This window comes from Megalobrama amblycephala, linkage group LG11, assembly GCF_018812025.1.
Source record: "Megalobrama amblycephala isolate DHTTF-2021 linkage group LG11, ASM1881202v1, whole genome shotgun sequence".
NCBI lineage: Eukaryota > Metazoa > Chordata > Actinopteri > Cypriniformes > Xenocyprididae > Megalobrama > Megalobrama amblycephala.
The window spans coordinates 20,165,016-20,191,373 of record NC_063054.1 but is presented as its reverse complement, the minus strand read 5'-3'; the positions used below and the strand labels follow the sequence as shown (position 1 = coordinate 20,191,373).

The window sequence follows — 26,358 nt, the reverse complement described above, 5'->3', positions numbered from 1 at the left end:
TATAATTCTTTTAATTCAGCCAAGAGGTCATGCCGTGACGAATCGATCTTCTACTGGCCGCACGTCTGCACGTGATGCGAATTCGCAGGTCAGAGTTCACCAAACTTTAACTTTGCAACGCTGCGAAATGCTAAATTTTTCGCACGAGCTTGCGTTTCCGGTCTGACGCATTCGCATGCGTTTGAATGGAAGTTAATGGAACAAAAAATGTGCAGTGTGACCACCCCTTAAACGGGGCCTTAGTTTTGCACGATGCTACATCCACACCACTAGGTGTCAGTATGACTGTCGTATCATCCAGCAAAACATGGGCTGCATCTGAAAACCTAGGCAGCTGACTTGTTGCCTCGCTGCCCTATCAGGCAATGACTTTGCAGGCAGCGTTTGCACACGAAGACACGAAACTGGCGTAACATTTTAATGATCTACAGCAAAATAGAGCGAGCTTTGGTGAGAACTAAACAAATATTTATTTACTACAATAGTAATTTCTCGCTTGAAATGACATCAGAAGTGGAAAATGTTGGTAAAAAATTTACATCTACACACAAGAAACCGCAACTTTCATACGCCATCTTTCTTTTTTTTTAGCTCAACTGTGCTAACAATGAATGGAATGCATAGGATTGTGGGATATCAAAAGCAGTGAAGGATACATCTATGCTTCCTTCAAAAATCAATCAGATGAAGGTATCTCAGGAGACAGGAAATGAAGCTAACATTGGATTTGGACATGCTTTGATGTCTTTCTACCTTGTAATGCATCCTCCAAAAGGCAGCATTTTTAAGTTTTAGGATACAGCCATGAACTAAGTGCACCCTAAATTAAAAACATGTTGGTAACTTGAACTGTAAAAAGTTATCTAAATTGGCTTTTGAGGTACGACTATATTTTTAGTTAAAGAAACTGTGTTATATGTTAATTTTTACGAACTGAAGGAAAAATCAAACGTACAAGAAATTTAACCATAATAAGAGTGTTGTAGGTGATTGCAAGGGTGGTTGCTTACTAACCTTCTGTTCACTAGATACGCCTTGCGGTCCTCCTTCAGTGCAAATCTATGTTTTTTTTCTTCAATGCTTTATCATCCTTCAAGCATATGTTGTCTAGAAAAGTAAGCAAATAAAGGTGATAAGCATAACTCTCCTTAACAAGCTGCATGGTAACATAACTAACTTCAATTTTGGCTGGTAATTATGCAATACAGTCCAGCGATCGCTTGCGGTTATCTATAGGATGTTAAAATCACAGTGTTGACCTTGCTCTGAGAAGGCTGTGATTAATATACCAGACCAACTGAAACCAGAGTAGGTCTACAGCCAGACAGAGTGGGAAGAAATTTGAACACAATGCTTTGAAGGACTGAACCTGATACAGTTGAAGTATAAGGGCACCCTGAGCCTGCATCTGTGGACAAATCAAATCAGATGTGAGTGACAGGGTGCAGTACTGCAGAAGCAGACTATTATAGTGTCTTGTTACCCTTCAGTCTGATCACCAGAGCGGGTTAAATGGGCTGCAGTTTGTCCATACTCTCAAAAGCAAACACATAGTATGTGCTGGCATCTTAAACCTCCAGGTAGCCGCATACTGCTCTGCCGTGTATGAATTTAGCCGTTCACACAGACAGGCTGATGGTTATTTAGGGGTAAATGGTTCAACCGAATCTCTTTGGAGGCTTTTGTCCTAATGAGCTGTCATCTGTTGATGAGATCTGTCAGGGTATATGAGCCACAGGCAAAGCCCAACGCATTCATCTGACCTCAGACTCGTAAAATCTATATCATTAGCCATTACAGTGCTCACAAATGAAAATGGGATTTGTATATGTTTCAGCTTTTGTGGTTCTTGAATGCTCAGATCATAGTCGCACAAAGACTGCTCAATTCTTATAATGAAATTCAGGAAACACTGATGAATCGCAGTTCTAAACCACCTTGACCACGACTCCAGAACAAATTTGATTTGAGACTTTAGTGATTGTATCACAGACGAGACGTGTAGCTTGTGGGAAGGAGAGTTTTTAGGCTGTTTTCTGTAAGACAGGGTTGCCCAAACTAGGGTTTGGGTGTTGATGAAAAGCTAATAATTAATAAAATCATAAACATAAAAAATGAATGAATAAAATCTAAATAAAACACTTAACATAAGAGATTAAATATTTTGTTTACCTGCATGTCATGAAACCGTTAACATTCAAATGTGTTGTTAAAGTGTTGAAATATTAACTTAAACTCTCGGGGGGTACTTCAAGTAAAAATTTTATGTCAAAGGGGTTTGGCTGAGAAAAGCGCTTGGAAATCTTTGCTGTAAGAGGCTGTACAGTAGTTGCTTGACATGAAAAATATGAAAAGAAACAAGAAAGGGAAATATATATGAAGAAATCAACTCTGAATTCACATTAGAATTAGTTCACCCAAAAGTCAAAATTCTGTCATCATTTACTCACCCACATGTCGTTCCAATCCCGTATGACTTTCCCTCTTTCTTCAGTGAAATACAAAATGAGAATTTTTGAGGAATATGGTGATCGATTTTTCCCCCATTCAATTACAACGAATGAAGACAGGGCTTTTAAACTTCAAAAACAATGCAAAAAGCATAAAAAAATCATCACAAAGCATCCTGAACAATGTGAATTTAATCACATGCATTGTATTGTTCTACTCACTAGTTTCAAATCCCAGATCTGTACTCTGAAATCTACATCTGACGATAATATTCAATGAAAACAGATAAAAACGAGGTTCATAACATTTCTGTACAAAACACTGCAGTATATTACACATTGATATTTATCATAACCAAACAGAGAGGAACATTTACTTTTCAAGGAATTAGCAAATATAACAGTGCATCTAACAAAATACTGTTACATATACATATATACAGACATGTAGCATTAAATAGCTAAAAAATAAAAAGTTAAACACTGTGACATAATTTTACAGCTTCTTACTATGTATGTACAATAAATGTGGTAAAAGTGTAAATGTACAACAAATCGCTAGTACATTGTCCCACAATGCATTCAACATTATTATAAAGCTTCAGTATCTTCACGTTCAAATCCTACTGCATCTGCGAAACATCTTCTCTGAGATCCTCAGGAAACTACTTCAGTGCTTTCTGTCTGTTAAATTTCTAGTGGAACATTGGCTAAAATGGTGCTAAAAAGTGCTAAAATGGTTTTATGCACTGATTGTTCTTCAGTCAAAAGCTGCCAGCCAACTGCACAGTGAGAGAGAATGACCTTGTAAATGTGCAGCATATTATAGGTGTCTCAAATGTGCCTTAAACGCTCTTCTCCTCACTATACAGGGTAATGGAAGAGGACATGAGGACAAGTTTGGTGGGCAGACAAGTTCAGTCTAAAAAATCTCCTCTTCTTCAGCTTCACATCCGTAATCTGTAAAGACAAAAGGTTTTAATGAATTCTGTGGTTTCGGGATAAATGGTGAAAAAGACAGAACGGTAAAGATTAGATTAGATGGTAGACTGCTACCAGGACACTTCTGTGATAAGCAATAATTTGTAGATGAGGAGAGGAGGAGAGGAGACAGGATAGGAGCAGTTTATCAAGATGATAAACACTTCAAATGCAGTCTGCCACGAATGCTGGAGAGTTACAGCCCACTTAGCATTACACAATTTGTCAAGATGAAGAGCCAGACCTTGGAACTAATCTGGGAAACCCTTGATCACTGAACCCTTGAGCCGTGACTTCATTATCCTTGTCAGTGACAAGGCTACAATCCGCTGTGACATACTGACCATTTCCACCTATCAGCTCCATGGCGCTAACGCAAGACTCTTCCACCTCTTCTTCAATTTCCTCTTCTTCCTCAGCGGGTTCCTCATATGCCACAGGCCCAATTTCCAACACGGGGGGAGGGGTGGGGGCCGGGGGGGGTCTGGGGCTGCAGGAGGCAACATTGTGGTGATGCTGGGAGTGACCTGAAATAAAGAAGTAATATTTTAGAACAACAAACATCAGTGTGTTAAAAGACAATTGCCAGATTTGCTATATTTGTTTATAAATTCACAATGCTCCTCAAACCAGGGGCGGTTCTAGGATGTGATCTTCGGGGGGTGAGAATCTGTAGCAAGAGGCCATCGCCTAAATGATGCCTCTTTAAATCGCCACCACTATATAACAGTTTACGTTCAGTTAAGATTATGTTTATGTGGATACTTGTCAAAATGGACATTTTTGCCGTATTTTCCGTGTATTTGCTCAAGAAGACGCGAAAGATAATTCGGTACGTTAGTGCTGTCTGAGAGGCGGCTTTCAAGACGCTGTGAAAGAGAACTTGCGCTATGTGATAGATTGTTTCACCTGAAGCACACTCACTGCACGCAAGTTTTCTTTCACAGCGTCTTGTGACTGAATGGCTTAAAATCACTTGAATGTTTAAACTGACAAGACTTAAAAACATGTGAAAATGATAAACTTTCTTGAGGAAGGAGCACTAGCTGAGTACTATCATTCAGACAGATGATTATAGTTTTAGGGGAGCTGAGATGACAATTAGGGGGGCTAAAGCCCACCTAAAAACGGCCTAGAACCGCCCCTGCTCCAAACTCTGAAAATCTGAAATTCTACTGCCAGATATAAATCATTATGTCAATACTTTTTGGTTGGTACCATGGTACATGTAAATGTGCATCTAAAACATTAAATTGTGGTGCAATACGGGGCAATGTGGGCAATGCTGGTTTGAATCTGGTCTGAAAAATGTCCAGATCCCATTACCTCTCTTTTCCTTATAATCTCCATAATTTTCAATTCTGAAGCGCAGTGGCTAAGATATGTACATATCATATGTACATGTACATCTAACATACTAAATCGTGGTGCTCATGTGGGTAATACAGGTTTGAATCTGGCCTCTATCAATTTCTGATCCCATTTTCCGTTTTCTTACAAACAATTTTCCATAATAATGTCCAATGCTCATTCTTAGTCAGCACCATATTGTAGTGGCCAGCATACATGCATCTGATATGTTCAATCATGGTGCTCATGTGGGAAATGCAGGTTTGATTCTGGCCTGCAACAAGTCCTGATCCCATTTCCCCTCCTTCTCACGAATAATTTCCATAATAATGTTCAATACTGACTCTAAGTCAGCACTATATTGTGGTGGCCAGCATATGTGCATCTGACAAGTTCAATCATGAAGGAAATGCAGGTTTGAATCTGGCGTGCAATGTGTGCTGATTCTATTCCCCTTCTCTGCCCACAATAATCTGCTGTCATTCTCCACTATCTGTCCAATAAAGTAAAAGTAAATAAATAACTAAAAATAGTGATTCTTCACATTACAGTCGAGGCAAAAACAGAGATTAAATCAAGATAGAAAAAAGAGAGCCCAAGTGAAGTACAGCTCAGGGGAAGCAGAGGCCTAAATCAATTATCATGTTGTGAAAAACGGAGGAAGAACATGAAAGTCTCAGTGGTAATTATAGTACAGACTTGCCGCTGTACCGTGAGGCCGCTCTTCAGGCGGTGCCAGTTAAGGGGAAACAGCAGCAGCGGGGATCTTGTAATAGGGACTGCCAGGCTTGGCAAATGCCTAAAAGACGCCCTGCAGCTCACCTGTGGGTTACACCCTGAGTGAGTAACCCAGGCTGGGATCACAGAGACATGCAGAAGCCTGATGGCTGGAGAATCTGGGCTGGGGCATTAATGATCTCATTAGAAACAAGACAATTATGAAAACTTGAGATAATTTTCTAGTACTTATCTTATATGTGTATTACTTTTTTTTCATTCTACAGTTGCTTACCACATCTGAACTAAGACCCCTTATGTATGAAACAGTGCTCTGCTTGTTTGTTTTGTGTGGAAAAAAAAAGAACTTTTAAAGTTTCTTCGTTAAGAATGACTCTACTCTGAATCTTGCAGAAAAATGCAAAATTCATTATATAACACTGATCTTATTTCAGAAGATCTCTGTGGCAACCTGGATGGGACATTGGGGGGACATTGGGGAGACATCGGGGAGCTACATCCAGTAGCACAGTTCCTCAACAAACCGTCCATACCGGCGTGATGAATACGATCCTCAACTGGATGGAACTGAAATAAATACTTTGATTGTTGCGATCCTATCAGACTTATGATAGCAACCTGATTCGTAACAAAACACTGTTCGCCAGAGGAGAACTGGCCCCCCAACTAAGCCTGGTTTCTCCCAAGGTTTTTTTCTCCATTTTAACACCTATTTGCCACTTGTTTGCCACCTGTTTGCCACCTGATGTCACCTGTTGGAGTTTGGGTTCCTTGCCGCTGTCACCTTTGGCTTGCTTAGTTGGGGACACTTGACATTTGACTTGACATTTGATATTCAGCAGTATTCTTGACATTTATTCAACAGTGCTTTGATCTGCCTGCATTGACACTATTCTTTAAGAGCTGCTGTACAGCCAAAATTATGTACCAGTTATCAATGTAAAGTTACTTTGACACAATCTGCATTGTAAAAAGCGCTATATAAATAAAGGTGACTTGACTTGACTTGACTTCAGTGCGAGAGCAAAGTTGACCCCTGCAATCATTTTGTGCTTGATTTTTTTGCCACAGAAACTGGCCACAGCTTCAGGCCACATTGCTGCTTATCCAAGCCTGACCAATCTGAAGAGTGACACTAAGACCTAGAAAGCACAAAGCCAATCCATCAAATTTTGTGGCTTGAACATTATCACAGATATTGACTTTCAATTAAATGTATATGCCATATTTACCCCATATTGTGAAATATGCTGGTTCGCCATTTACTGCCGTGACATTTAGCTATGATGTATTTGATTATAGTGATGGATTTACCACTGAAGTCAAGTAGGGTTATTGAAGTGAATTTGATTTGACCTCTACTAAGCTGATATTCATAAAATATAGCTCTTTAGGTCAACAAGAAAACAGACTGCAAACAGTTTTCCACTGAGATGCCATTCAGTAATCACATTAGACCTTGGGTTATGACATGAGATGCATAGTTCAAAAAGAGAAGAGGAAATTCTTGCCATATTTAGTTTTTAATGTCTAAGGCTGTGTGTCCAATCAAATGGGTTGCAAAAAGAATAACCATGGATTGTGCTGACACGTGCTTCATGTTAAAACTATACTAACACTTATTTACGATATTTATGGTAACACTTTACACATATTCACTATTATCTACAACTATTGCCTCAATAAACTCCTAATTTACTGCTTATTAATAGTTAATAAGGTAGTTGTTGTAGCTTTTAAGTTTAGGTATGGGGTAGGATTTAGGAATGTAGAATATGGTCATGCAGAATAAGGCATTAAAGGTGCCATCGAACGTTTTTTTACAAGATGTAATGTCAACAAGATGAAAGTCTAAGGTGTCCCCTGAATGTGTCTGTGAAGTTTCAGCTCAAAATACCCCATAGATTTTTTTTAATTAATTTTTTTAACTGCCTATTTGGGGCATCATTAAATATGAGCCGATTTATGCTGTGCGGCCCCTTTAAATGCTGACGGTCCCCGCCCACGGAGCTCGTGCTTGCCTTAAACAGTGCCTAAACAAAGTTTACACAGCTAATATAACCCTCAAATGGATCTTTACAAAGTGTTTGTCATGCATGCGTCAGATTATGTGAGTATTGTATACTGTTATATTGTTTACATTGATTCTGAATGAATTTGAGGCTGTGCTCCGTGGCTAACGGCTAATGCTACACTGTTGGAGAGATTTATAAAGAATGAAGTTGTGTTTATGCATTAAACAGACTGCAAGTGTTTAAAAATGAAAATAGCGACGGCTCTCTTGTCTCCGTGAATACAGTAAGAAACGATGGTAACTTTAACCACATTTAACAGTACATTAGCAAAATGCTAACGAAACATGTAGAAAGACAGTTTACAAATATCACTAAAAATATCATGATATCATGGATCATGACAGTTATTATTGCTCCATCTGCCATATTTCTCTATTGTTCTTGCTTGCTTACCTAGTCTGATGATTCAGCTGTGCACATCCAGACGTTACTGGCTGCCCTTGTCTAATGCTTTTCATAATGTTGGGAACATAGGCTGGCATATGCAAATATTGGGTGTGTACACCCCGACTGTTACATAACAGTCGGTATTATGTTGAGATTCGCCTGTTCTTCTGAGGTCTTTTAAACAAATCAGATTTATATAAGAAGGAGGAAACAATGGAGTTTGAGACTCACTGTATGTAATTTCCATGTACTGAGCTCTTGTTATTTAACTATGCCAAGATAAATTCCATTTTTCATTCGAGGGCACCTTTAATATGTGCTTTATAAGTACTAATAAACAGCCGATATGCAAGCCAATAAGCAACTAGTTAAAAGTGAGAATTGTTCCCCACACTAAAGTGTTACCAAATTTATTTTTGTATATTGCTAGGTCTATGAATATTTAAAGAACCTTTTTTTTTTTTTTTTTTTTTACCATAATGCTGGACTACTACTTGATGTCCAATGTAAAATAATCTTCGAATGGACAATAAAACATATTATTAACATTAACAGTAACTCTACAGGGCCCTCATTTAACCTACCGGTGTGGCTGTTGTCCTCTTCTTCTTGGGAGTGGATGATATCAAAGGGCGGAGCCTAAAGAAACAAGATAGAAAGGTAAAATAATTATTTTGTGAATCTTCAATGGTCTCACACTTCTTCACAGCAGCTCAAGCATTGATAGAAGAGCTCATAACAAGCCTAATTTTCCTTCTAAAAATATGAAAATATGAAGCATACTTCCTGCCCCCTCCTTCACTCCCACCCCACAGCAGATTACTGAGGCATATTTAAAGCAATAGATTCACACTGAGACCTGCACTACTGAGGCTAAAGAAGCCCTGTGGTGCTGATGAAATGCTTAGCTTACACTTCCTGGCAACTGGATTTAAACATCAAACACCAGCACTATTTAGGGCTAATATTAAAGAGACCAGTATAAAACATTAATTAGTTTGATGGGGGAAGGGAGAGAGGAAGAGGGAACATTCTGAAATGAGAATGACCTTGATCTGGCTTCATGTTAGTCCAGTGTGCACCATGAAAACAGACTGCTATTTATGTCATAATTATGATGTGCTGGTTCAGAGCTAAATTGGTACAATGGCAGTTCAATGTTTTGTCTGTGCATTTCTATATACAAGACAGAAGAAGAATATGTAGGTAAGCTATTTTTGTACAAAATAAATAGGAGCATATGCTATACTCAAAAACTGCTTCTTTTTTTAAAAAAAAGTGAATGCTTGGAGCTTGTCTCATTTCAATTGGTCAAGCTCCACCTGATCTCATAAGGTTTACCTTAAGAGTGTGCCAAAAATCATCAAAAATACAGAAAGGCTTGGTGTGTCTTTGAATGCCCAAAGGCTCACCTGAATGTGCCAGAATGACTGAGAATAAAAACAGCATTATAAGTAGGCAAGAATTTGCATGATACTATGCAAAACAGCACTGACTGTGAATAGAAAGTTGCCTTCAAAAGATTTTACACCAAATTCCCGCAGAAAATCCAAGCCAAATAATCTACAAATTTTGGAAAGCTTTATCAAAACAGACATGAAAGGGTTAGTTCACCCAAAAATAAAATTCTGTCATTAATTACTACCTGTAAAACCTTCGTTCATCTTTGGGACACAAATTAAGATATTTTTGATAAAATCCGATGGCTCATTGAGGCCTCCATTGACCGCAAGAAAATTAACACTTTCAGATGCCCAGAAAGCTAAAGACATATTTAAATCAGTTCATGTGAGTACAGTGGTTCATCCTTAATGTTATGAAGCAACAAGAACACTTGTTGTGCACTAAAAAACAAAATAGCGACTTTATTCATCAATATCTAGTGATGGGCGATTTCAAAACACTGCTTCATGAAGCTTGAAGCTTTACAAATCTTTTGTTTTGAATCAGTGGTTTGGACTGTGTAATAAACTGCCAAAGTCACATGATTTCAGTAAACGAGGCTTCGTTACGTCATAAGTGTTTTGAAACGTTTCGAAATTTTAATTTGGTTCGTGTGACTTTGACAGTTTGATACACGTTCCGAACCACTGATTCAAAACAAAAGATTTGTACAGCTTCAAGCTTCATGAAGCAGTGTTTTGAAATCTCCCATCACTAGATATTGTTAAATAAAGTCATTATTTTGTTTTTCGTATTATCGTTGCTTCATAATATTAAGGCTGAACCACTGTAGACACATGAACTGTTTTAAATATGTCTTTAGTATCTTTCTGGGCATTTGAAAGAGATAATTATCTTGCTGTCATTGGAGGCCTCAGCCATAGGATTTTATCAAAAATATCATAATTTGTGTTCCAAAGTTGAACGAATTTTCATTTTTGGGTGAACTAAACCTTGAAGCGTGCAAATTGTTCACTTTTTTTTAATCTATTAATTTATGGTATACTTGCACTAGTACTGAAAGTACTGCATATGCAAATGCAGCTTCACATAGAGTCTCAATATTGTATAAATATACAGAACATCTCACACAAATACACTCACACAGGCATATAAACACAAAGTAATGTGCAGAAAAGCTGGGCAGCGACTGTGCCTCCCTGGTGAGATCTCCCCAAGGACTTAGTGAGAGCACTTTCTTGGCCGATAAGGGAAAGTGCTGCTAATTAATCTGCTTAAGGAAGAGAGGAGGAGGAGGAGAGAAAGAGCAAGCGAGAGAGAAAGTACATGCTGAGAAAGGGGCTTCCTTTGTCGTAACTCATTAGGAGTGGCGGCCTACATTAGCCATCTGCAGCATGCTGGCCAGGCAGAGCCGAGTTGAGTCTGTTCTGGCCAGATCTACTCTATGCACCAGTGTCCTGGACCTGGCACACATCCTCAACGTAACTCCAGTATTAGGATTATCCAACACATTACTGGAAAACACAATCACCCCCGAGCGGCCTCGCAAAGTGAATAGTCTTGGGAAGAGGCGCAGATCTACAACCCAAGTGTGACTAATACACTTACAAATCTTCAGCCATGGAAGTGAAATGGCCTCCAGCTGAATCTAGAGCACATATTGTGTATCGGATGCCTCTGCTTGCGGGGACTGAGAAACGTAGATAATCTTACAATACCAAATGCATGAGCTCAGCTGAAGTGAGTGAGGATGGTGCTAAAGATGAACCAGACAGAAGACCTGAGCAGATAGCTCAAGCGATTGTTTTGTCTTCTTCAATGGCACGTCAAGGAGGAACAGTGGCAGATCTTTTTAAAACAAGATAGATTTATTTGAGAACCAAATTATGTAAAACAATAAGACTTGTTTTCAGAAAATATATCTTGAAATACACAAGTTTATTTTCTAACCCACCGGCAAATAGTTTTTTTCTTTTCTTTTCTTGTTTTAAACAAAAACTTTACACAAACTTTGTGGAATGTATGCTTTAAACAAGAAGAAAAACAAAACTGTTACCAGAGGGTTAAGAAAAATAAACTTAATTCAAGACATATTCTTTGTAAACAAGTGTGAGGAGTCGACTTAGCTGTAACTGGGTCCTCGAAACACTACAGTAAAGAGCAACTGCTATAAAGTAAACTAATTACTGTTATTTGCCTTGTTTTAAAGGTGCTAAAAGGGATGGTAGTCGCCTCACGAACTTCCGACGACCACTGAATTAGACCACAAAAAAGCTCTAAAAAATCAAATTCAAATGTCAGCTAACCTACAGTATCTGCTCAGAATGAGGTAGTAAACAGGTAGTAAATGCCTCAAAGTGCTCAGACAACAATAGTCGTCAGATTCATTTTTTATTTCGGTTTACAGTGGTTTTTCAGAGACTGGTGTGATTCCTCAGGACTATTTCAGTAATATCTGTCTGGTAGTTCCATGAATTTATGTTGCAACTTACTCCATAAAGCTAAAATACAGCAAAATTCATTTTTCTAAATGTATCTTACACTGCTCATAATAAACTTGATAACCCAGTACAATAAGGTTGTTCCAAACAGTAGGCACCAATTGACTTTATTTCAGTGGTTCTCTACCTTTTTGACTATAAATGCCCTTTTGTCCAACACAGTATTTAAAAGTCATCCTGTGACACCCTTGGAAGTTTGCTGAGACCCCTTGGTTGAGGCCCACTGCTCTACTTCCACATAAGACATCTTGTTTCATCCAAAACTGAAGACAGCACTACATATTTTTTATTCCATACTGACAAAAAAAACAGATATATAAAAAAAAAAAAAAAGACTTTATCAAAATATTAGTGTGTACTATGCATTTTGGTGTTTGGTGTGAGAATTGCATTAGTGAGCATTATAATTAAGGATGCAATCTAACATCATGTAATATGATAAACTTCCAGTGATAATCAAATTATCTGTCCACAAAGATAATTGAACAATATATAGGGCCAGATTTACTAAATGAGGCAAATTAGCTTGAGAGCCCAATTCCACAAATGCGCTGATGAAAGTGGCAAGTTTTGCGCGTGATCTACTGCTGACGTACAAATTAAAAAACACAGACGCAGTCAAATCATTTACATAATGGAAAATATTTTCTGCCTTCTACCACACGCTCTCTGTTCTCTGCAGTGTCTCCTCCTAGCAGCAACAATTGCAGCCAAGTCGCAAAATGGATTAAGACATGCTTTTTTGGGGGTGCTAAAATAAGGCGCAAATACCAGTAAATTGACTAGTGCAAACATTAGTAAATCCCGTTGCGTGATCATTTGAATACTCTCCTCCCATAAATTTTGCGTCTGAAAGAAAAACTCCTACAAATGCATATGCAATAAGGTCAGCCGCAAAAACAATTCAGTGAACGCCTTTTTAGCACTAATTGTCTTTAGCAAATCCCAACAGTAGTTTTTTAATGCCAAAAGAGGGTTTGCGCTGGTGCAAGCTGTGAGTAAATCTGGCCCTTAATGTGTAATGCATTGTTATGTGGCCAATAAGACAGCAGGTGGGGATACTTTATTACAATATTGTAGAAAAAAAATATCAGCAAAAATATCCATTGTGGTCATGGCTGGTTAGAACAAAAACGCATGCATCACATTTACTATTGTACTCGAAATTCTGTGAGCAAAATGCATTCATCTCAATAGGAATCCTCACATCTGTATTTTCCAACACTGGCAATTCGTAACTACTTTATATTTTGGCCGGTGGCTAATTCATATGAATTTAAACAATCTCATTCTTACGTTTTCATGCAATCTGCTTAAGCCCCAGTGACTGGTATGTTGAGGGGAGGATTTAAGGGTGGACCTTCATGCTTACTTTTTTCAGATAATCATACGTTTTTGTATGTTTTACATTGTACAAATTCTTACGCCACCTCGTAACATAGTTACATTTTTCTGTGAGATCAGGTTGGTAATTTCACATAAGGGACACGTGAGGATTTTGCATTGGATTCGATTTTGTTGAACTCACAATTGAACACGCTTCTTGTTGAACACGTAATTTAACACTTTTACCAATATAAAGCTGCTTGGTTTGAAAGTAAGTAGTGGTTCCTGCATAACTACATAATTGACAATGGAAATACTTTGAACTACAAAATGGGACCTCGCCATCACATTATATATATATATTAGAACACAGTGTTTGAAGGTAGCAGCCTATGAAGACAGCAGACAGCAAGGCAGCTCATCAGGGTTTGGATCAGAGCCATTAGCTCACAATATGATGCACATGTCAGACGTTTTCGCTCTAACACAGACACACTTAAACCGGCTCCTGAGTACAGTGAATACTGACCCTCCCACGGCCTTCTCTATAAATCACTGATGCAATTTATGACAGACCGTCTGCTCGTCTCTAAACACATTACAATCAGCCGACACACGGGCGGCACTGAGGACCTTTAACCAGGCAGAATTAACCACCAAAACTCCAGTGTCAGATTGGCAAAACACTGTAAACACATCCAATTATTCTTCAAGAGCTCTTTTATGCATTTAATAGTGGGCATCTGCCGCCCAGAGATGTCAGACCAGTGAGCGTCAGAGAGAGAGAGAGGAAATGAGAGAAATAGAGAACAGGACTGTTCAGATATGTGTATCTCGAGGACAAGCTCTAAATGTGACTGTTGAACCCTGTTTCCACAGCACCTGCCGCTTCATGCCCGGCAGGGGCTGACCACATCACAACACAATCCCCCACAACCTCCCTGGGTAGCACACTCACATATTACACACACGACTGCGAGTGACACTGAGCTGAACGGCCTCTGGCATGTGACCTGGACCGCTGGGAACCGTGAAGGTCCTGTATGTGTTTGGAGGTTAGATGTCAAGATGGCTCCTGTATAAACACACATTCAGTATTGTGTGTGCATACTCTGAAAAATGAAGGGTAAGTGACTGATGATGTCAGTAGGTGTGTTTGGCCTATGAGGTAAGTGTGAATTTCAGTGGAGTGTGATGCAGTGGAGTGGGGTCACATTAAGGCCAGAAACCAAATACGTAAGATTTGAGACTATGAACAAAGTTGTTTGAATTTACACAGTCTTCATTTACTCTAAATTTCTGTTTTTGTATGCTGTGTCTCATTAGCTCACCATGAGTTAGTGTATGATGCACATTTGGGCATGGGCAAGGGTCTTGATTCTCTGAACACTGAGACACTGATGACTTAAGCATTAAAACATCACTGGTACAGCAACATCGCTGTTGAGACTGGAGACATGATGACAGTTCCAGTTAGTGAACATATGCATTTTGAGAATTTTTAATGAGCGAACATACAGACTGTTCTACATCAACAGTTTTTTGTGTCAGACCGTGAGATACACATACATCTTAGCTAAGACTTTGGTCGCAAATGACTGGCATTTTGAGTGCCCAGAGTCTGTGTTCTCTCTGACATCCTCATTTACATACAAAATGTGAAATATTGTGATGCAGTCAGAACTTCATCTGAGACCAATGGCTTGTTTCACCGAGCGGTACGGTTCAGTTCAGTACAGTGCAGTACGATTCGGGACAGTAAACTCTGATTCAGCTTGCGTTTCCACCGCCAACAGTAACCTTACTTGATAGGCATGGTGTATGCCGGAAAGTAGCGTTCGACGTTATTCTCGCGTGAAGAAGAAAGTGACAGTAAACAACAATGGAGGACATACAGCAGCTTTGTTTGAGCAAAGGCTGAAGGCTGCAAGGAAAAACAGCTGAAAAATACACATTGTGTTGCAGTGATATTGTGTTGTCATTCCCCTTGTAGCACGCGCAAGTGACGATTCTTTGTCAACTAGAGCTAAAACAAACGATTATTATAATCAATTAATCTACCGAGCGATTAGAATCGACTAATCATCTTTGTTCGATTATTCCACTAGCAATTAGTTAAAATACTGAGTTATTCTTTAACTAATAAACAAAACAAGGAAATCACTTCAGCTTTTGAAAGTGTATTTTAATGAATTTGTTAAAAAATACTGTTAAAAATGACTGATACTGTGTTTTTATTAAGTCTGGGAGTTGTAATAACTTTTTAATAAGAGTAAAAATATGAATATGTAATATTGTGCATATTTTTTTTGAAAAATGTTCTCTCTAGATTTCGTTCTTTCCTGAGGTAAATGTAACATTTTGTGACATATTTGTTTGAAAGCTGTTTTATTGACGTCTTTCTGCGGTTGAAACTCTGATCAAATGATTACATTAGAGATGGATTCATTTTTGTACTGTATGTAAATTGTACTGTATCTTTCATCTTTTTTTGTTTTATGTTCATTCATGTTTATTTCGTGCTGTAATAGCAGAAAAGAGGAAAAGAGAATAGGTTCACGTGCCGCTTGACCTGAGGCGCTACAGCGATCTGTCACGCCACATTAAAGAGCGCTAAAACCACATGTATCGTTTGAATCCCTTAGTAAAATTGACAGAATTTAAAAGCTGAGACTTTGTTTTATATCAAATGTAACCTGATCTGTCTTATCTGTCGGTGTGTTGTCTGTGTCCTCTTTGCTCTGCGATGTATCTTTCACTGCATGAGAAGATGGACATGTGGCGTGAGAACAGTGAGTTGAATGAGAGTTGGTGGCCCTGCATGACAGCATTTTTTGTAGTTATGCTAAACATTATGGGCCCTATAATACACCCGGCGCAATGCGACGCAAGGCGCAGCGCAAGTGTGTTTGCTAGTTTGCGTCCGGCGCCATTCGCGTTTTCCCGTTCAGTGCCACGTCCTTTATATGAAGAAACTCATTCTTAAATCATGTAATATTGAGTGATCTTGTAAACTAGTAAACAAAAGGGCTTTTCACACTGCGCTTAAGCCCTGGGTTGTCTTCGTTCTAAACACCGCTTTTAACCCCAGGTAAAGGAACGTTTCACATTTAGAAAAAATTAGTAAATGCATTTGCGCCAGTTAGTGCGCCCATGGGCGTGCTGGTCTAAAAAAAGAGGTGTGTTCAGGCGCATTGCCGGCGCATTGCTATTTTAAGGAGCTGAAAATAGACTGCGCCATAGACTAACTCAAACCTGGTCTAAAGTCTAAAGTCAATGGCGCAATATTTTTTTGTTAGAGCGCGTTGGTAGAAACTGCGCCTCTGGGCACAGTGCGCGTTGACTTTGCCTATTACACACAGGGATGCGCAACACACAAACATGCCAAATATTAAAAACAAAAGGATTACAGTGTAAAAGAATATTATTGTGTAGGCTACATAAATATAAAAGCGTTCAGCTTTTCCGCCAACAAATTCCGCCATGTAAATAGCAATCTGCCATGGCGCGAGTGCATCTCGCTCTTAAAGGGAATGGGAGATGACACTCTGATTGGTTTATTGAACGTTACGCCCATTACTCATTAAGTGAATAGGGACAACCCCTTTTCAAAAATGCGCCCCGGCGCACGGACCGTTTTTCCGTCATTAAAATAGCAAAAGTGGATTTGGACACGCCCTGAGTGCACCTGCGCCGTGCGCTTTACACTTTGCGTTTAGATCGTTAAAATAGGGCCCTAGGTTTGTCATGTTTTATGCTATGATAAACTCCACATTTTACAGGTTCGACTTCGTTTTCACTATGCACTCCGAAGCACCGTGTCTTCTATGGATCTTTGAGGGCTGAATTACAGTATTGCGCTACAGTGCCCCACTGGTCAAACCACGTTATTGCAGACCCTTCAAATAGGTCATATGAGATCAAAAGACTATTTGACAACAAAAATATTTGTCGACAATTTTTTATTGTCGACATTGTCGATAATGTTGACTAATCGTTTCAGCCCTACTGTAAACCCATTAATGTTCTGAACCGTACCGCTCAGTGGAAATGAGCCATAATTGCCTTTACAATATCGTTATGGCTCGTTTTCTAAGAGGACGATCTTTCAATGGAACCTAAAAGTTTGAATCAGAATTAAATATGACAGAATACAAGGTTTGATTTAATATATTGAGTAATGAACTTAATTAAATTGAAAAAAGTCTGTCAAACTAGCAAAGCCATAGAGGCAAAACAGTATGATCTTAATATGTACTGTATACAGGAGGTCCAAAGCACATTCACACACTACAACATCAGGTAGCATCTGTGCATTGCTTCCCCCTCACAGGATTTTCACAGGTGCCTGGCACCAGGCGAAAGTGTGAAGTCAAAATCGGTACATCTGCAGAACAGAACTGTTACATCTTTACTGGAAATAAATCACCGGAACCAGATGGCTGACCTGCATTATTGAACAGTGTGCTACATTTTGGGTGTCCCTCTTGTGACCTCTCAGGAGGAGGTAAAAACGGGCCAATCCACAGGTCAGACGTGGTGCCCTCAGGGCTGAGTGGGTGAAGCTGGTGAGGACGCCCAGCCCTTATGCCAGGCTTCATACACCCCCCGGCAGCCTGCACCCGCCCTGGGCCAGATGGTGAATGAGCTGGCTAATGGAGCGAATTCATGCAAGACAAATTTGCCCACTTAACAATCAATCCCAACACTGCTCTGTCATCAATAATTTCCTAGGATCTCCCAGGACTCTTTCAAAGGCAGACTGAATCACTGATGTAAACACCATCAAGTCTATGAGACATAAAGCTTTGAATAAACTGGCAATCAAACAAAAGCATATACAATTGTTTGATATGCAGTCTAAAGCATGTTTTCAGAAATTACTGAATAAGGTTGGATTTATTAGATTTATTTATTAGATTATTACGGAAAAAATATTTTTAATATTTTTATTAGTATAATTATATAACAACTAAATATATAATAAAGTCAAAAATATTATATAAAAATCATTATAATTATAATTATAATTATATCTTGTATCTCATTATAATCATTAAAAATTATAATCAGTACAAATTGTGATTGGTTTAGCTACAACCAAATCTGGAGCTATAACCACACATTTTATATTAATATGCTTGCTTGGACACAATAAATAGCCTACAGTAAAGCTAATGAACTATTTTATTTGTGGAAGATTGTTTATTATGATTCTTAATAAAATAAATATTATTATTAATAAAACAAATGTAACTATTTACTGAACATTAATCATGCCACAGAACATGCCTTACGTCAAAATTACTGCAATGCACAGCTTCTCGTGGCTTATTTCTTTAATAACATAAGATAAGAGCTTTGGTACTTTTAGTCTAAATTTACACAGCTGTTTCCTTATCCTCCAGCTGCAGATTAAACATGTGTAATTCAAAGTATGCATGAGTATTTGAGTACCAAAGCTAACAATCTATTCACATATGGGTTATATATATAACACATTGAAGGCTGTAGGGCGGAAATCAAACACTTCCACTATTACTGATGTATTCTTATGGGCTTTGTAGCTAGGCAACACATTTAAACGGCTCTTAGTGTGATCTCATTTAAAAAAAAAAAAAAAAAAACTGGCCCAGACTCATTTCAGAGGGAGCACTTTTGCTCTGCTGGGCCCATATGCCAGTCTGTCAATAATGCATGTCGATGAAATCTGACAGGGGAGGGAAGTAATATTTCTGTTGAGCCAATATCATATAGCAGCTGGCTTTGTGTAAATAAATCTAAGGGGGGAAGAGGGGTGTAATGGGTGGAGGCTCTCCACCAGATTTGGGTGCCACTCCGCAGCTGTAATCCCCGCTCTCCAGCTGGGGGTATCAGCGTTTAAGTTGTAGGGGTAGACGGAGAGCAGATTGAGGTGCAGGTCTAAACACGAAATGCAAATATTCATAAATATTTAAAAATTAATTAGCTAAAATATAGATTTATCAGGGCTCCAGAATGGGACTAAAATATTTACAAAACCCACAAAAAATAAAATGCACCAGCATTTTGAACACAACATGAGCCGTATTGTCAGATTCACAAATAAGGCTGTAATGAACCAATTCTTTTTAATGAGTTGATGTAAAGCTGTGGTCACATTAGCAAAATTGCAGCATATTGTCAATAGCACAGTGATCCGTGAAGCACATTTCACACAATTCACTTTCAAACCAAGCAGCTTTCTGTTCGTCAGTGCAATGAATTTACATGAAAAATGAACTTGAAAACGAATTAATCTGCATGGGGAACTTTTTCGCCCTCACGCAAAACTCCCAATTCCGTGGTAAATTCGACAGCTCCTTAAAGGATTAGTTCACTTCAGAATTAAAATTTCCTGATAATTTACAGATCAAATGACAGATCATTTCACTACATAAGACCCTTATTCCTCGGCTGGGATCGTGTAGAGCCCTTTGAAGCTGCATTTAAACTGCAATTTGGACCTTCAACCCATTGGTAGCTGTTGAAGTCCGCTATATGGAGAAAAATCCAGGAATGTTTTCCTCAAAAATCTTAATTTCTTTTCGACTGAAGAAAGAAAGACATAAACATCTTGGATGATATTTAAGATTCATTAAAGAGTCTTGAACATGCTCAGGCCTGAATCAGACTCACTCCGTGAATCGTTCAAAGCTGTTGCTTAGTTCACAACTTACTCCCTCGCTGAACCATGAGTCAATCATTACTTTAGATTTTGTGAGATTTACTGTACTGTCTGTTTGCTGACAGGTTGTTTATATGATAATGAGTAAATAAACATACATATTCAAATGAAAGAAGCTATACATTTCATACATTAACCAAAGCAAATCTCTACAAGCCGATTCTGTAATTGGTCAACTAAGACTCATTTGGCTCCTAAATGTTTCATGAGAGCCATTTACCCCCTCATCATTAAACAGCCTGTTTATGTATTTATTCAAAACAAATACAAACCAAATTTTAAAGGGTTAGTTGCCTGATGTTTTGTTTTTGTTTACAAGCCTTCTACCCTTCACCTTTTCACCTTTTTGGTTGGACTGTTTCTTGTGTTTCTGCTAGAAGCTATTGTTTTCAAAAACAAAAACAAAAAAAAAAAGGCTTAAAGGGTTAGTACACCCAAAAATTAAAATTCTGTCATTAATTACTCACCCTCATGTTGTTCCACACCCGTAAAACCTTCGTTCATCATCAGAACACAAATTAAGATATTTTTGATAAAATCTGATGGCTCAGTGAGGCCTCTATTGACAGCAAGATAATTAACACTTTCAGATGCCCAGAAAGCTACTAAAGACATATTTAAAACAGTTCATATGACTACAGTGGTTCAACTTTAATGTTATGAAGCGACGAGAATACTTTTTGTGTGCCAAAAAAACAAAATAAGGACTTTATTCAACAATATCTAGTGATGGGCAATTTCAAAACACTGCTTCATGAAGCTTTGAAACTTTATGAATCTTTTGTTTTGAATCAGTGGTTTGGAGCGTGTATCAAACTGCCAAAGTCACGTGATTTCAGTAAACGAGGCTTCATTATGTCATAAGTGTTTCGAAATTTCAATAGTTCACGTGACTTTGGTAGTTTGATACACGCTCCAGATTCCTGAAGCTTCATGAAGCAGTGTTTTGAAATCGCCCATCACTAGATATTATTGAATAAAGTAATTATTTTGATTTTTTGGCACACAAAAATTATTCTCGTCGCTTCATAACATTACGGTTGAACCACCATTTTAAATATGTCTTTATTAGCTTTCTGGACATCTGAAAGTGTTAATTATCTTGCTGTCAATGGAGGCCTCACTGAGCCATCAGATTTTATCAAAATTATTTTAGTTTGTGTTCGGAAAATGAACAAAGGTCTTACGGGTGTGGAACAACATGAGGGTGAGTAATTAATGACAGAATTTTAATTTTTGGGTGTACTAACCCTTTAAGCCTTTTTTTTTTTGTTTTTGTTTTTGAAAACAATAGCTTCTAGCAGAAACACAAGAAACAGTCCAACCAAAAAGGTGAAAAGGTGAAGGGTAGAAGGCTTGTAAACAAAAACAAAACATCAGGCAATATGATTCAAAGCAGTGCCTAAACTACTGCACAGCTCCAATGACCTTTAATAGCCAAACCCACTATTACCCCTTTAGGAGCGAACCTCATTCCTCCTCAAAGTGGTTGCACAGCTAGAAAATATCAATAATAACCATCAAATATCACTGGACTCATAAAACAGTGGGGAAGTCTGAGGGCTGAACTGAGAACAGGGGATAAACACAGCAACTCATACCAAAAAAGCTTCCCTAACAAATACTTACAGAGCATCCTTTTCCTGAAGGACAAAGCAATTACGCATTCAGCTCCTTCTCTCAGATCTAGCATGATGGAGGAGATACAGAGGGAAGACATGCAATCTGACCCTGGAGGAGGCAACAATTAGGGCCCAGTGTTTTCCACACCTCGTGGTGACAAGGCATCTTATCACACTTCCTGCAGGCCACTGAGGAAGGCCCCCAAGGGTCTAACCCGGGGACAAGGCTTCGAGAGAAAGAGAGATCTATAGAGGCGAGAGGAAGGTGTGATTATCCTCCTTGTATCTCACCCTCCAGCGGTCCAGTACAACAGAGGGAAGGTGGGATTTGTCCCTGATTTCACTTTTGTGGATTTGATCAATATTGTGTATGATTTCACCACTACAGCCATGTACAGGCACATAAAAACAGTTATTTTCAACTCTAATAATACTTTTTTTAATAATATTACTACTTTTATTTTATTTTTGATCAAATAAATGCAGCATTGGTGAGCACCTCTTTCAAAAATATTTTTAAGAATCTTACCTTCCACAAACTTTTGAACGGTAATATATGTGTGTGTGTAATATATATATATATATGTATATACTGAACAGGCACTCCAAAATTATATATATAATACATGCACACACAAATGTGTAATACACTAAAACTATAATCTTAACTGATGTCTCAAACACTCTATTCACAGTCACCAACCATGGCGTTCTTGATCATTGCCTACCACCAAACAAAACAGTGTGTGGGAGTGAGAACGCCCTGAACCGATCACACATGAAGAATTTGACATGCCGCAAAGCCTCCGTGGAGCAAGTAGCAATTTTCTTCTCATCAAAGGGGCCGCTGCTTAGGAACAGCTTTCGCCCAAAACCTGTAGCGCTTTGTGTTCGACAAAGCGATCAAAACCTTGCAGTGGCAAGGAAAGTGCACAGGAGGATCTATCACCTGCAATCATAATAACATCTGTACATGCATACCTGCTCCATGCCACCAGGAGAGAAAAAAAAAAGTTTCCATTAACGGCTTCAAGTCAGTCAGGGAAGATGAGTGGGAGAAGACTCCTGCTGACACAGCTTGAGAAGTGTGCTGTGACTGTGTCAACCTCCCTCTGTGACTCTAGTGCAGATGGAAAAAAAAGGTAAGAGAGCTCGCAAAGCTTTCAAGATGGCCTCTCGGCATCACCTACAGAACCCTGGCCTTGTAACATCTGCAGAGGTGAGTGACAGGTGTGAAGAAGACTTAGTGGGAGGCCTATATGGCACAACAGGCAAGTTTTGGAAGTAAAAATCTCATTCAGTATATTTTAATTATTTAAATTAAATTGATCAAAAGTGACAGTAAAGACATCAATAATGTTACAAAAGATTTCTATTTCAAATAAATTCTGTTCGTTCAAACTTTCTATTCATCAAAGAATCTGAAAAAATGACGGTGTCCACTAAAATATGAAGCAGCACAACTGTTTTCAACATGAATGATAATAGGAAATGTTTTTTGAGCAGCAAATCAGCATATTAGAATGATTTCTGGAGGATCATGTGACACTGAAGACATGAGTAATTATGCAGGAATAAATTCACAGGAATAAATTACATTTTAAAATGTATTCAAACAGAAAACAGTTATTTTAAATTGTAATAATATATCACAATATTACTGTTTTAAATGTATTTTGATCAAATAAATGCTGATTTGGTGAGCATTTGGTAAGATTTCTTTCAAAAACATCAAAGTAGTGTACTTCTGTAGACACCAAGAGTCTGTGAGATTTCAACATGATTTTTTAAAATATTGTGGATAATACACTGTCCACAATCCCATGGCAGCGCCTTGAATTGACCAATCAGAGAAGTCAAAGAAACGAGAGCCACGCCCATAATTGCAAATGACAATCAAATCAATGTCCAACAAACAACTCAAATATTTACATACACAGTCAAACCAAAACTTATTCAGACACAAGATATAATTTTTAATATTTTTTACTAGTGGGTGCAGGACACTATAGTTCATTTATGTAAGTGAGGATAGCAAAATAAAGTATACTGTGACATATTATACCCAAACATTCTTCATACAGTGGACTACCAGTAAAATTGATAAAAATTTGGAACCAATAATTATTCAGATACTTTGACCTGAAGTGTTATCTGACATAATTAAGATTAAATTTTTCTGACACAGTTTAACTCTGAGATCTTGTCATATATTTTACTATTTTTTTAACTATAGTGAATAAACTGTAATAATGAATAAAACATATTCATTAATTTAAGGTGTCTGAATAAATTTTGGTTTGACTGTAGTACCTGACTATTTATACCATTTATTTCTACTTCAAAAATACCTAATTTTATATTTTTAATAATAAATATCAATAAATCAATAGTACTGTATCATTCGCAATGCTTCATGGGCAGTAGTTCATTGATACATGAAAGACATTGTGACGAGCAGGGCGGGCGAGAGCCGTGAGGGAACGGCGCGAGGCCGGTGGCGCGAGTGATAATGAGCATCACCTGCGAGGCGCGCCGGCCTCGAGTCTCTCACGGAGGAGCTCCGGAGGCATAAAAGGAGGAGCGACGACCGTGAAGGACGAGAGAGGACCAGGCCTGGACTTTACGTTATGTTTTATTATGTTTGTGTGGCCGGCAGACGTCCGCGAGGGTCTGCCGGCATTACTTTCGTTTTGTTTGTTTATTTTGAGATTAAAGTTTTGTTCAATGTTCGCCGGTTCCCGCCTCCTTCTTCCCGTATTGACGAACTTCGTTACATTGGTGCCGAAACCCGGGAGGAAGGAGGGACATGCTGTCGAAGAGCCCTCGCTGCTGAGGGGGATCGCGGTGCTGCGGAGTTCGGGCAGCGCGGGAGTGTGTGTAGACCGCGAGAGGCTGCCGAGGCGGTGGTGCTGGAGCCTAGTGACAGGTGGGACGGAGAGCTCGAGGCTGTGCCCCTGGGACGAGGTGGGGTGGCTGCCGTCCAAGAGGGAGCGGAGGAGTCGCCGCCGTTTGCCGTGGGCCGGAGCCTGCTGCCGTCCGCCATAAAGGGGAGGAGCAGGGAACGGGGGACTCGCTGCCGGCTGCCCTCAGTCCGGAGGAGCCATCGCCGGCCGCCAGGAGGCGGTCGAGGATCGGGCCGTCCACCGAGCGTCCAGTGCCACCGCATGGCACCGCGAGGAAGAGCCTCCCGGCTGGCTGAGGACCGAGCAACAGTGTGTTGGGGAACCGGACCAAGAATTTTTTTTTCTCTTTTTTCCTCTCTCCCCTCTCTCGTCCTGTCGCTCCCCTTGCTTCCGTCTCCTTTCTCTCGTCTCGTCTGTCCTTACCCCCAGGTGCTGCGGCCGCCGAGACAGGCCCCGGGGGGGAGTAGAGCGCAGTCTCGGGAGTACCCCCCGGCCTGCGAGGGGCGATGGGGGTATGTGACGAGCAGGGCGGGCGAGAGCCGTGAGGGAACGGCGCGAGTCTCGAGTCTCTCACGGAGGAGCTCCGGAGGCATAAAAGGAGGAGCGACGACCGTGAAGGACGAGAGAGGACCAGGCCTGGACTTTACGTTATGTTTTATTATGTTTGTGTGGCCGGCAGACGTCCGCGAGGGTCTGCCGGCATTACTTTCGTTTTGTTCTTTGTTTATTTTACATTAAAGTTACGTTGAATGTTCGCCGGTTCCCCCCTCCTTCTTCCCACATTTACGAACATCGTTACAGACATCAATTAAACATTTGAACTTTCTCTGATTTTCAGAGCTGGGCAGTTTTGTTCATGGCTTTTTTTGAAATCCCTATGAAGACAATGAATGTGAAAATACTTATAGACCCAAGAATGCTAAAAAAAAGTGTGGTGTCGCTGGTGTCAGAATGTTATGTTACCAAAATTATTACTTAACTACAGCAATTACGAGCAGTTTTGATCTCTAGTATTTGGGTTGTCTTGTAGATCTATGATCAGCTGTGGATTTTCTTCCATTATTATTGTGATTTCATTATGGCTACTCTAAAATCCAAAGTTATTTCTTAATGACCTTACAAGATTAAATGAAACAATCCAGCTGCTTTGTCTCGACCAAACATGATTCCCATCAGCAGGATGTGGCTCCCTTACTCCCACCACCAGATATCCTCCGGACTCAGATCTCAACCCACTGATAAATGGAATCCTCAAACAATAGAGCCCTCCATGCTGAGAGACCCAGCCTAAAACCTTTTTCACCAAGCTTAGAGGTCGAGAACCAGGCACAAGATGATCCTAAAAAGTCCTTTCTACCGTCTTCTCTCACATAGGCCTAAAGTCCAACCACTAGAGATTTTCTGTGACAAAAGTCTTTAGAGAACAACATTGCTTTACCGCTAGACGGTTCCATGCCGGTCCTGGGTCAACATGACCACGCTAGAAACAAACAAAATGACTCATTCTGCTGATCTAGTTGCTAGGAGTTGGTGAAAGGTTTTTGACGACAAGGAGCTCCATTGAGACGGACCGAATGACACACTATACAGTCGGTTGCCTTGGTTTCCTGCCCTCTAGAACGCAAGATGACGGGTTCTAACAGTATGGACACTGAGAGCCCACTCTAATAATGAGTGAAAAGCCATACTGCTGGAAGTGGACTAATGTTAGGGTGGAAACAATGACATTTTAGTATGGGAAACTGAGCCGGGTCAAACAGAAAGGGAGGATCTGTAAAATGCATCAGGGCACACAGGCTCATTGGCTATTTCTGGATGTGCCTGGCAAAATAAATGAGAGGTGCTGTGAACTTTACTCAGTGTAGGCCTGGTGGAAAGCACATCTCAGGAACAACTCTAACTCATTCCATCT

The 26,358-nt window shown here is 39.4% G+C and overlaps 1 protein-coding gene across 1 annotated transcript in view; it reads right to left on the bottom strand.

Moving 5' to 3' along the window:
* Positions 1-2,624: 2,624 nt before the first annotated feature.
* brf1b (BRF1 RNA polymerase III transcription initiation factor subunit b) overlaps positions 2,625-26,358 on the bottom strand; it is a 92,200-nt gene continuing 68,466 nt past the window's right edge. Inside the window, 4 exon segments of the mRNA XM_048206642.1 lie at positions 2,625-3,410; positions 3,776-3,916; positions 3,919-3,958; positions 8,566-8,620. Coding sequence (XP_048062599.1) covers positions 3,373-3,410; positions 3,776-3,916; positions 3,919-3,958; positions 8,566-8,620 — 274 coding nt within the window. The 3' untranslated portion in view covers positions 2,625-3,372.